This window comes from Thermobia domestica, chromosome 6, assembly GCF_964235325.1.
Source record: "Thermobia domestica chromosome 6, izTheDome1.hap1.1, whole genome shotgun sequence".
In the NCBI taxonomy this organism is placed as follows: domain Eukaryota; kingdom Metazoa; phylum Arthropoda; class Insecta; order Zygentoma; family Lepismatidae; genus Thermobia; species Thermobia domestica.
Window position 1 is genome coordinate 29510239 of NC_137459.1, and position 12803 is coordinate 29523041.

Consider the following 12803-nt stretch of genomic DNA (forward strand, 5'->3'; position numbering starts at 1 on the left):
GTTTCTGTTAGTGCAGAAAGTGATAAATTAAATGATCAACGATTGGAAGACACACAAAATTTGGTGGATTTAAAGGACGATGTATTATTTTCTGAGCGTGTTAAATCACTCGAAAGCAGCCTTGATTTTGTTGATAATACAGTAAAAGCCGACTTTAAGGACATCTTATATAAACATAGAAATGTCTTTTCGGAACGTCCTGGGCGTTGCAAGGATTTTGTTTATTCTTTTAAAGTTAAAACAGACAAACCCATAGTAACCAAGCCCTATATAATTCCATATAGATACAGGGAGAATGTACGTCAGCAAATTACAGATATGTTAAGAGATGGGATCATTAGGCCTTCACGAAGCATCCACCTTAATCCATTACATGTTGTTCCAAAGAAAAATGGTTCTCTACGTGTGGTATTAGATTTGAGACGCACGAATAGTCACATTGATCTGGAACAAGTGAGGTATCCTCCAGTGGAAGAAATACTAGCTTCTTTACAAGGGAACACTGTATTCGGAAATTTAGATCTAGTGATGGCGTATAATCAGGTCGAATTACATGAAGATTCGAAACCGTACACAGCATTTAGTTTTGAAGGTCATTTATACGAATACAATCGTGTAGTCTTTGGGCTTATCAATGGTAGTGCGGCATTAGCATCCTGCTTGAACAAAGTTCTAGGTCAAGACTTACGTAGCAACGTGATAACTTATGCTGATGACATCTTAATCATGGGGAAAAATCCACATGAATACTTGAAGTACTTAGATATAGTTTTAAGACAGATTGGAAAGTTCAGGCCTTACTATCAATCTACAGAAATCCAAATTTCTGCAGAATTCTATAGAATTTCTTGGGTACCAAATTGATGCCTCTGGTTTACAATTCAGTCAATCTAAAGTTCAAGCCATAGAAGATCTGCCTGCTCCAGTAAATGTGAAACAGACACGACAAATATTAGGACTCTTCAATTGGTTTCGCAAAGCCATCCCGCGATTCGCTGAGATAGCCCAGCCTTTATTTATGATTATAAAGAAAGGAGTACCATGGCAATGGGGTCCGATTCAAGAACACAGCTTTAATAAATTGAAGGAGTGCGTAAAACGAAATATCCATTTGAACCACCCCAGATACGACGTTCCTTTCTATGTTCAGTGTGACGGTTCTCAACTTGGGATTTCTGCAGTACTTTGGCAACCTAACCCAACTATTCAGGAACCGGCTGTTATTCATTGCGCTAGCCGTACTTTAAAGAAAGCTGAAAAGGGGTACACCACGACAGAAATCGAACTTTTGGCTGTACGTTTTGCAATACAAAAATTTGCCCCATATCTTAGCGGATGTCATTTCATAGTACTGACCGACCATAATTCATTGCGATACCTTAACAGCGTACAGGGATATAATAACAGATTACTTCGCTGGTCGTTAGATCTTCAAGCTTATGATTTCGAAGTACAACACATTAAAGGGGTAGATAATGGACCCGTAGATACCTTATCACGTCTGTTTCCTGGAGAAGAGCAACATATTTTGTCCATTAACGAATTTAAGATCTTACAGGATGAAATAGCTACCATTTCAGTAGAAGATTTACGAGAACATCAAATGAAGTATCATGAATATAAACAAATCATGGAACATTTATCTTCATGCGGTGAGGGATGTAATTGTCCCAAGCATTGGAATTCCAGATTTAAATTAAACAACGGAATTCTACTTATTAAATATTTTAAATTCAAATCTAGGAACAAAATTTGCATTCCACCTACGTTAACAGCACGCATATTAAAGGCCTACCATGACGATTTCGGACACTTTGGGTATGTAAAGGTATGTGCCTTGGTTAATAAATCCTTTTACTGGAAGGGAATGAGAGCTCAAGTCAAAAATTATATCAATGATTGCATTGAGTGCATGCGAATCAAGCATAATTACCAGGCTATACAAAAACCAATGCTCTCAATAACGCCTGAGAGACCACATTCATTTCTGTCGATCGATTTATATGGACCTTTACCAAGAGCAGCTACTGGAGAAATTTATTTGTTAACAACCATGGATATCTTTTCACGATACGTAGTAGCCTATCCCTTGCGTAAAGCAACTTCCGCTGCTATCGTAAATAAAATTCTGAATGTATATATTCCACATTGTGGCCCTATCGAACATATATTATGCGATAACGGTTCACAATTCAAAAGTGATGTGTTCCTCAAAGCCATGAACAAGACTAACATTAAAATTCATTTTGTAACTCCGTACCATCCTAGTAGTTCTGTGGTAGAAAATGTACATCGCAATTTTGGTATGTTGTTTCGACACTTTTGTAAAGATAAACATGCCGAATGGATTAAGCATGTCAACCAAATTACGTACCTTTTGAATCATTCTATATCAGACACTTTAGGTGTGTCTCCTGCTAATGTGCATAATGGCTCTGATTTGATTTTCCCTGTGGAACAACATTTTGATGTCAAATTAGAAGATTCGACAATTATAGATTCTTCCAGTTTAGTGAATATGGTAAAAATCCGAAGACATGACAAATTTTTGAAACGTAATTCTCAGGTAGAGTCTTTGCAAGAAGGAAAATATCGGATCAAGGTCAATGACTTAGTTTTTGTTAAACAACATCCACAAAGCAATATGTTGTTGAAGAAGATTTATAAATTTTGTGACATTTTCTCAGGTCCTTATTTATGTTTTAAGGAAATAAATCCTAAAGTTTTCGAATTGTTGAACGCTAAAACGGGTACGTCAATTGGACTTCGTAATATAGATGAGTTAAAGGTTTGGAAACCTACTCCGTATACAAAGGAAAAATGGATGCGTCTAGTGAAAGAGTTAGTAGCACCTGACATTCTTGCTCAAATAAATAGGAATGAAGAATAATAATAATAATAAAAAAAAATGTATTTATATAATAACAAAAGGGTGTCTTTTGTTTCTGTAAAAATAGATTTATTTTCTTCCATTTGGTTATTCAAACGTAGGTTATGTTTAATTTTTGATTTTTGTTCAATTATATTTTCTTTGATTTTCATTCATCAACGATAAGTTTTCAATGATTTGAATTCTTTCTTATTAACGTGAAGGATTATAATTTAATTCATGATTGGTTAAGCACAAAAATTGTTTTCATTATATCAATTTGTGTTGAAACTTTATTGTTAAAAATAAGTATTAACTAAATTAAAGATTTGTCATAAATGTATATATATATATATATATATATATATATATATATATATATATATATATATATATATATATATATATATATGAAATGTAATGAAGATATATACGAGGTGCGATCAGAATATAAAGTACATATGTAATTTATGAACACTATTGTAAACGGACCAGTGGTTCTTGAAGATAAAAGCCAAGCTTACTCATGACTTTTATATTCAGTCCAATTGTCGGGCGACATTTTATATAACAAAATACTTTGGATTGAGTAATAATTACCTGTACCTTGGGCAGAAAGTGCTCATACATGTGCACTATACTTAGTAGAATGTTAATATCATATTAACAAAAGAAGAATGTTTTTAAGATATGTAAAGTATTATTATGGGATGGTTGTTGCTATGTACATGTTTATGGATACCTAGTCAGCAAGTTTGTGTGCTTGACAGTTTTAAGGAAAAGATATTATAAAGTATATCAACTAATAAACCATTTTTAACACCGTTCACCGACTTTATGATTCTAATAGTAAAGGTGAGAATAATCGTATATAATTATTGAAGCTAATTTTTACATGCAAAGAAATACCACTCGAAATTTGTATATCTTACTTAGCCGAACCAGGTTAACGACTATCCAGTGATAAGTCGTTGTATTACCAAGTGCAGATGCGAACACTAAATGCTGTTATATTTTGTAGATAAAATATTGATACATTTGAAATGAAATGTAGACAGAGCATGTAACTGACAAGTTAATAATTAAGTCGAAAATTGTAATACTGTTGCGGAGGTCGTTGTAGTGGCAGAATATTGTGCTTTGAGAGTTAATAGTGTCTTGATGTATCACTTGATCACGTGTGAAACATTACAATATTTTTGTTACATGGTACTTAGATAACATTTTGTAATATATCTTGTACAAAAATAATCTCTTAGTGTATGAAAACTTGAGTACAATTTCCTGGAAGTAACTTTTTTTCTAGATGAGGTATAGTTAGTAATTTTACTGTATTTGGTGAAAGTAAAAAATGAAATATATGATCGTACTGATAGCGTTCTTTTCTGTCTTCCAGTCCGGTGCCCTGCTAGCATGTGGTATTGTGAATTGCGGTGTGAGGAACGAATGTGACCCGGCGCTTGCATTGCTGTCCGATTATGTTCTTCATAACACAAACATCATGAGAATAGGTGCTATTGTAGGTAAGTAGTAAGTATATAAATTCAGGATGTATCACCATTTAGTTATCGGATTATTATCGTACTATTGAAATATCAGTGTTCATACCGTGACACTGAATTCTGTTCGTGGTAAATTTGATATATACCATCATATGTCGGTTCTAGTCATAGCTGTAAAAAACTCACCAGTTTTTAAAATGGTAAAGAAGCAGCTGTTAACTTAGATGAAACTCGTACTATTTTCCCCTCAGAAATAAAGGGACTCGGCGGGGAAGGGGGGGGGCTCAGTGGTAGAACGCTCATCTCTGGTGCAGGGGTCACTGGTTAGATTCCACCTCGCGCAAAGTAAATTTTGTGGTGGATAAACACCGTGTTCGCGGGTTTTCTCGGGGTTCTTCCGTTTCATCACTTAATGCATTCCTTCATTTCTTATCATCACCGTCTCCTTTAACCTAGTCGGCATAAGCGTGGGACGTAAAACTGAAAGATTTAATTTCATTTCATGAAGGAACTGGGAGACATTTTCTTGTTCAGTTTGATGCAATTCATTGCCTAACAGTGGTTTGAATGTAACGCTTCTGTACACGTGGAAGAAGAAAGCTGCAGGGCTCTAATATTTGTACATCTGAAAACATCGGAACTGTTTGCGTAACTTTGATTTGAAATCCATTCAAATCAACAGACCGGCTTTTGCTGCATTGGGGAGGGTTCGTCGATCACAGCAAAGAATTCTGCAGTCATATTTTCAGCTGTTTCCAGTCAAAATCATTATATTGTATAGACTTACTAAGAGAGATACGATTCGGAGTGTACAAATCGTGGACAAGCGAAGAAGATACCACATTTACATGAGGCCTACTTTCGTATGAATGATATGGGTAAATAAAAATTTTACTTCTGCGTGAGAGTAAATTTCTCATAATTTTCTAAAAATGTATGGTATTTGACGGATTAGAAACTTCAATTTTGAGCCACAGAATCATCAGTCCTTCTTCCTTTGATTAAATTACTAACAAAAGTAGATAAAAATCAATTTTGGAAAACAGTTTTGTTTGTTAGAAACTGTTTATTATACTGACACCTTCAGCGAACTCTACTAATTGAAAATTTCATTATTATGAATATATATCGTATAGACTTTATATTACATATCGGAATTGAATATCTTTTAAAATCTTTTAACTGGGACCATATTATGCAATAATAACGTTTTCGTTGTTCTGCTTCAGATTTTTTGTAGAGTTGCATGGTGTTGTAATCATTACATTCAAGCGTTAATATTTCATGTAATTAAGAGACCACTTTTTGATGCCTCAAAGTAGTATGTTTATTAAACGAATGGATTATTTGTATTCACTTATTTTGTTTTCTTTTTTTTCTAGGTCTTGGTCTTGCGTATGCAGGATCAAATAGGGAAGATGTTCTACAACTGCTTATTCCCGTTCTCAGTGACTCGAAGTCGAATATGGAAGTTGTAGGAATGGCAGGATTAGCTTGTGGAATGGTGGCAGTTGGAACGTGCAATCATGAAGTCACCGAAAGTATTATACAGACCTTAATGGAGAAGACAGAAGCTGATCTTCGTGATACATACGCACGATTTTTGGCTTTAGGTTTAGGACTTTGTTTATTGGGTAAGTTTATTGGATTTTTATGGAAAAAAGATTAACCATCACTTGTTAAAAGAAAAGTCAGTTCTTCCTCCAGCTGGTGTAGTGGCTAGCACACCTTTGGTGCATAGGTTCTCACGTTCGATTCCCTATGGAAGAACATTGAAGGCATTACTGTGGTCTGGATTTTACCTTAAACTGTAGGTCCACGTCTTATATAGCGACAGTTCTGAAAAAGGATACTAGACTTCAGCAAACACCAACAGGATTAAGTCAATTTAAATTGCTGCTGTTATTCAAGGATATATGAGTAGACCTATAAAAGTAAGAAATTTGGTTTCAGCCTAGGAAATTCAGTTGAAAGTTTTAAAATATGTCCTCATTCAAGAAGAACCCTTGTCAAAATAAAAGTAGGATCACATGTATGTGAAGTTTCTGGTCGAATTTAAAATAGATCACTCTTTTCCTTTTAAAAACATTAAGCCTTATGCAGAGACATTTTGATGTATGATTAGTGTCATACTAAAGGCCGGACTACTGCAGGAAACATATGTTAGTGGAACTCTTTAGCACAGCTCTAATCACGCGTCAGAACGATTCTGCATAAGGCCCAATAAGTCTAGTTTAACGTCTTGCAAGCTCCTTCGTGGATAAACTGTTAGCATACGTGCCTTGGCGTGGGAGACCCGGGTTCGATTCTCAGCGGGAGCTCAAGTGGTTCAGATCCCACGTAAACTAATAGGCCCGCGTCTCATATAGCCTCGCTACTTGAAAGGGACGCTAAACAAATAAAATTACAACAATTGCTTAAAGTCTTACATTAATATTCCAAAGGATGATAAATGAAAGTGAATTTGAATGAAATAATTTGATGGAATGAAAATGTAGAAGGAACCTGGAGAGCTCGGATAAAACCCACGGATACGATGTTGACCACCACAAACACACATGCCCTGAAAGTGAATTACGGCTTATTGGCATCAAAGGCGAGTGCTTTTGTATTGATGTATTGTATCTTTCAAAGTAGAAAAGTTTTGTATAAAATTAATTATTAACTGATATAAGTGTATTGCCCGTTTTTAGGACGTGATTATTTGGGACGGGCCCTAAGTCTTAAAAACAGTATGCGATCTATTTGTTTCCAAGGCTTAGTGTACCCAACAGGAATCAGGGCTGCGACTGTGCGCAAATAAAGCATATATGTTAGTCATTTCGCCACGAAATTGTGCAAATTAATTCTGTAATGTTAACTCTATTTCTACTGTATCTAAACAAAATAAAATTACACAACCATTTGTAAGATAATGAGTTAATAAACTTCTAACATATTACCTAGTAGTACGCAACTAAAATCTTGAGCAATGTTTTTTCTATGTTAAATAACATTGTTACAATTTGAAAATGAAGTTACATTAGCTATTAAGTACATGAATTTATTGATGATTGAAATTATTTTAAAGAAAATTGTGAAATCTGATCCTGTGCTGTTTTTAATATTCTTATAATAATACATTTTTTATTTTATTTGTACGAAGGCATCTAACATATTACTGAGCAAAGGTGTTTTTATAGGTTTTAAGATGTTACTTAGTTCTGACAGATCTTTGGTCTACACCTTGCAGGTAGACAAGATGCAACAGACGCAATCGTGGCTGCGTTAGAAGTGATACTGGAGCCGTTTAGATCGATGGCAACAACCATGGTGGAAGTGTGTGCTTATGCGGGAACAGGGAATGTGCTCAAAATTCAACATTTACTTCATATTTGTAGTGAACATTATGAACCGTCTGAAAAGGTGAGGAGATCTGGTGTTTCATTTCGGTTGTTCTAGCAGCTTGTTCTTCATTTTTGCGTATTCTATCATGATGCGGAAAATTACTCTCTATTCATCACCATCATATGTATTCTGTCATTATTAGCAGGTAACTTGCCGCAACTAAAAAGCTCCCGTCCACCACAGTCTTCCACTAACCTTTTCGTCTTCACATACGATTTTTCTGTTTTGATATCTTCCATCAATCGTAGCTTTCTTCACCCCCTCCCTTCCTTTCCTGTCACCATACCCTCTACCACGTCCCTCATGATACAGTTCCTTCTTACTCAGTGTCCCAACCAATTTATCTTCTTCTTCTTAATAATATCTAAAAAGTTATTTTCTCCTCCACCATTTCTAATGCCCTCTCATTCGTTTTCCGCTTGACACAGCTAATTCTTTCCCTTCTCTTCCACACCCACATTTCGAAAGTTTTGAGTCTTTTTTGATCATGTTTGCGTAATGTCCATGTTTCTGACCCATGCAGTACAATATTCCACATGAAGCATTTTGTGAGTCTTTCTCAACTATTTATTCAAAGTTCCACAAAATAGATTTTTCTTCCTCCCCAAAGGCTTCTTTCGACATTCGTATCCTTGCTTTTGTTTCACTTTTACCCTTCATACCATCACTAATAATACTACCCAGGTAATGCCCTAATAGAGAGTAGACTTCCTAGGTATTGTCGATACCTCGGTAGTGTACTCTCTATTAGATCATTACAAAGATTTTTGTTTCTTATCTGAAGAAAATCAAAAGATGTACAGTTTGTTTTATTATTATTTTTATGTTTGTAATCATATAAGAAAGCATATAAGCAGGTTCTTCAAAAATAGGAAAGGTAAGAAGTCAAAATATTTGTCGGCAGGATGTTAAGTCTTTGTATTCAGGAAAACTGCAGAAATATTTTAGTCGATAAGGGTAATGTAAAGATGATCAATATTAATGACAGGAAATGTACGCTACTGTTCCTGTGCATTGAAAAATATAAAATGAGCGTCCTTAGGTATTAATCGCTCCTGGCCGTGTCGCGTGTGAATCTGAAAATTTGGATATCAACCTGCAAGGAGAAACATATGCTGCGATGTTTGAAAACAAAGCTTTGAGGAAAATAGTTGGAACAAAACTAGGTGAAGAAACGGATTAAAACTACGTATCGAAGCAGGAGTGAGTCATCGAATATCATACAAGTAATAAGAGACGTTAAAACAGGTTTATTGATTTAAAAAAAAAAAAAAAAAATCATTATTGTGTTGATTCTGAGGCCATTTAGAACAAATAACGAGTTCCCGATTGAAAAAGAAAAATTCTTGATTGATTTTAAGAAATCTTTATTATACATACACACTGCATTTATTACGTACACACTGCATTAGCATGTTAACACATAACTTCATATTACCGTTTAAGAGATTAGTTTCATGTATTTTTCTGTTCTGTTCTGAAAAGCAATTGGCGGAATGTTTTGCGAACATTTGACTTAAGTCCAAATGTCAAGTTTGATGTGAAGTAACTCGGAAGCCAAAGGTGCAAAAAGGAAAATATTTCACGTATACAGTCAATAGGTCAGGGTATACCTCCTCACCAAGTTTTCTGAAGATCGGATGAGTTCTGTGGATCTCATACGATATATACTGTTCTTGTAATTGATTTTTTTTATTTAAAAAAAAAAGAAAAAAAAAAGAAAATCAAACGAAACAAAATGCATAAATTTGTTGCCATGGGGGTTTAAATAGTATTACAATTTAGACGCTTGAATATGTCATTGATTTAACTCAGATTATGAACTTCGCACACCACAGTCATGGAATCACTTTCGTAACGTTCCGCCCAAAATATGTCAACTACGAAAGTTCCTGTTCCGGGACAATTTTTAAAGATAAAATGAGTGAGTTACTGGTATTAGACCTATGATATGCTCCCATTACTCAAGTTCCTTTTTGTTGTCTATTTTAGGAAGAGAAGAAAGAGGAGAGGAAGGATAAGAAGGACGATAAGAAAGAGGACAAAGAGAAAGACTTATCGTCTCGGCAGGCAGTAGCTGTTATAGGCATTGCTCTGATTGCCATGGGCGAAGAAATTGGTTCGGAAATGGCCTACAGGACATTCGGTCATTTGGTAAGTTCTCATGTACGACAAAGTTCTCTCTGCTCATGTAACACAAGATGTTTTGTCCACTTGGTAAACGAAAACCTTAATTTTGTACATTGCAGTTGGCTACAGCTATCGAACGTGTGAAAATGAATGTCAAGGGTAATTATGTTGGGACAATTCGGTTTCGTTTCACATTGTGAAACTGCAGTGACCTTCAAACTATTGGTGATATTTCAACCGAAAGTACTAAAGCTATCGATTTCGGTTACAGCAGAGGATTCACGTTCTGAAACTCTGAATTTACATCGAAAGTAGTTGTCCACAAGCTCTTCAAAAGATCCAATATAGTTCAGTCGAAAATTTTCTTGTAGACCTTATATCTGCAGAACTACATATAATGTAGCCAAACTCAAACTACCACTTAACTCAGTAGGATGTGCTTATTCCGTAAAAAAAATACGAAAACTGTATTTAGAGGCTCCTGATCCAAAAACTAATTATTGCCAAGATCGCAATCTTTTGATGCATTTTTTAAAGGGATCATCTTAAAATTCTTATTGCTGTATAGGAAATTTAGGAAATTATTATTTTTTTTTTTTTTTTTTTTTTGTAGAGTTAATAATAGTTTGAGATTAGCCTTTTATTAATTTTATTACAAAAATATTTTTTATGGAATAATTATAATTATTTTGTAATGATATAAAAGAAGTGTTTTAATATTAGTTTTTAGCACACATAAAGTGGCTTTGGTTGATGAAGGTTAGAATTAGGGATGTACGAATAACTTTTTTTGCCTAATGCTGCCTTTAGAGTTTTATAAAGGAATTTTTACAACTATGGGAGACTTTTTTTAAAGCAGCCACCGGAAGTGGGTTGTGATTCGGATTTTTTTCTTAATGTAGTTACTGGCGATGATGTGCGTATAACTTTTTTTTTTTTTTTTTTTGCTTAATGTGACCTCAGGAGTGGGTGTTGTAGGTTAAGTGATTAGTGGTTAACTGATAATTTGGTTTTGTCTTGGTTTTTTATGGGTAAGTTTTAGGTAATTCGTTTATTTTTAAATTTTATTGCATTGGCTTCATGTTTTTCTTTCTTTTCTTTTCTTTTTTTTTTTTTTTTTTTTTTTTTGTATTATCTGCTTTATAAACAATAATACATGTTTACAATTATAACATATTGCTTAGAAATAATCTATCTATATATTAAAATGCTATGTTTTTATGTTTGTCTCCAAAGAAAAGTTTGTGTGTTTGTCTCCAATCCTTTCGACAATGAGATCTCGAAAACCACAAGTGCTAGAAATGTGCCGTTTCGCTGGATGATTCCAAATGTTGTGTAGATTATCCAGTTCTAATTGAATATTAAAAGAAACGCGGTCATTATTTCTTTATTACATTTTTAGGGGTACACTGAAGGTGTTGAAATTTTTTAAAAAAGTAAAGCGTCATATCCTGCGAGTTATATACTCCAACATCACATAGTTGTGTAGAGGTGTTGGATTTCTCTCAGGCGTTTGTTTCTTGGCCAAATGATGATGAAGGATAACCATTTCTCCAGGCTAAGATAAATGTGTTTTGCCCAATGAACACCATATATTACATTATAATTAATTGTATATGTAATGTATTTGCTTATTATATACTGCATGCAAGAAGAAAGAAAACACTGATCACACATGAATTAGAAACTCCAACCGAAAGTAGGCTCAAATCTTGCAAACGGTGTGAGATATTGAGACAATAATCAAAAAAAAAAAAAAAAAAATCTCTTTTATGGTACTTTTTGCCGGTTTTTATCAAGGCATCTTTCCCTTGCGTCTGTAAAGAGACATGTACAGATGTTGTGAGGAACGATAAGGAGATTCATGCTGGTATGTGAGTGATGTGCTGTGTAGAGAGCACAAGTTCAGCTAGTACACACTAAAAAGTAAAAATCCTTACAATATTGAGACCGGAAGTTATATATTAATGAAAGGAGGAAACAACCGAATTTTTTCACATACTCTGTAGGTGGGAATTCAATAACACACAAAGAGTGAAAAAAGTGGATGGCTGGACCGGGATTCGAAGTTATCTACTTTTTTACTATTTACGATTTCTATAGAATAATGAGAGAGAATACGGAATCTATTTTTGGACTCCTGTATCCGTTGAAGTTTTAATATGTAAAAAATCTTTGACGGTTAACTCCTCCTAAATTACTGAATCTATTTTGTTGTCTTCTAATGGCGACATATATTGCCAACTCCTAACAGTGACATATCCTATCGATAACATTTCTGTACTGGTCCACCGTATTGTTGCAGAATCGGTTTTGCGAACTTCCCGTTATTGAGGCACTGAAAATACATTTATATGAGATAATTGGTGTGTAACATTGAATTAAAATCACTCTTACGTTTACTTACGATTCTTGCACTAACGAAGTGTTATTTGTTTCAGTTAAGGTACTGTGAGCCTGTGATACGAAGAGCGGTGCCCTTGGCATTAGGGTTGATATCTGTATCTAATCCAAAGTTGCAGATATTGGATACCCTAAGTAAATTTTCTCACGACAACGACCCCGAAGTGGCTCATAACGCTATTTTTGCAATGGGATTGGTTGGAGCAGGAACCAACAATGCCAGGTAAGCTGTTTCGAATTTCCATCATATTTGTTTTTATAATTACTATGCGGAGTGGAACTTTCAAAGTACTGGAAAACAGATGATCAACTTCGAACCGAATTGTTGTATTTAGATTTTATTCATGTGAAAATCGTAATATTTATCGCAATTTAGAGGGTATGCAGCGGACATATTGTTTCATTCTTTTCACGTAGAACCGGAAAACAATAACAGGAGGAGAGGGAATTAAGTCGATTGATCTAAAAAAGCACAAGAACATTAGAATCAGTTATCAAGTAACGAACATCTT

At 34.6% G+C, this 12803-nt stretch overlaps 1 protein-coding gene across 1 annotated transcript in view; it reads left to right on the forward strand.

Annotated features, from left to right (window-relative positions):
• Positions 1-12803, forward strand: part of Rpn1 (regulatory particle non-ATPase 1) — a 48155-nt gene that overhangs the window by 23284 nt on the left and 12068 nt on the right. The window contains exons 9-13 of the mRNA XM_081761470.1: positions 4266-4392; positions 5754-6005; positions 7604-7776; positions 9751-9912; positions 12330-12514. Of these exons, the coding sequence (XP_081617596.1) occupies positions 4266-4392; positions 5754-6005; positions 7604-7776; positions 9751-9912; positions 12330-12514 (899 nt within the window). The remainder of the gene's footprint in view (positions 1-4265; positions 4393-5753; positions 6006-7603; positions 7777-9750; positions 9913-12329; positions 12515-12803) is intronic.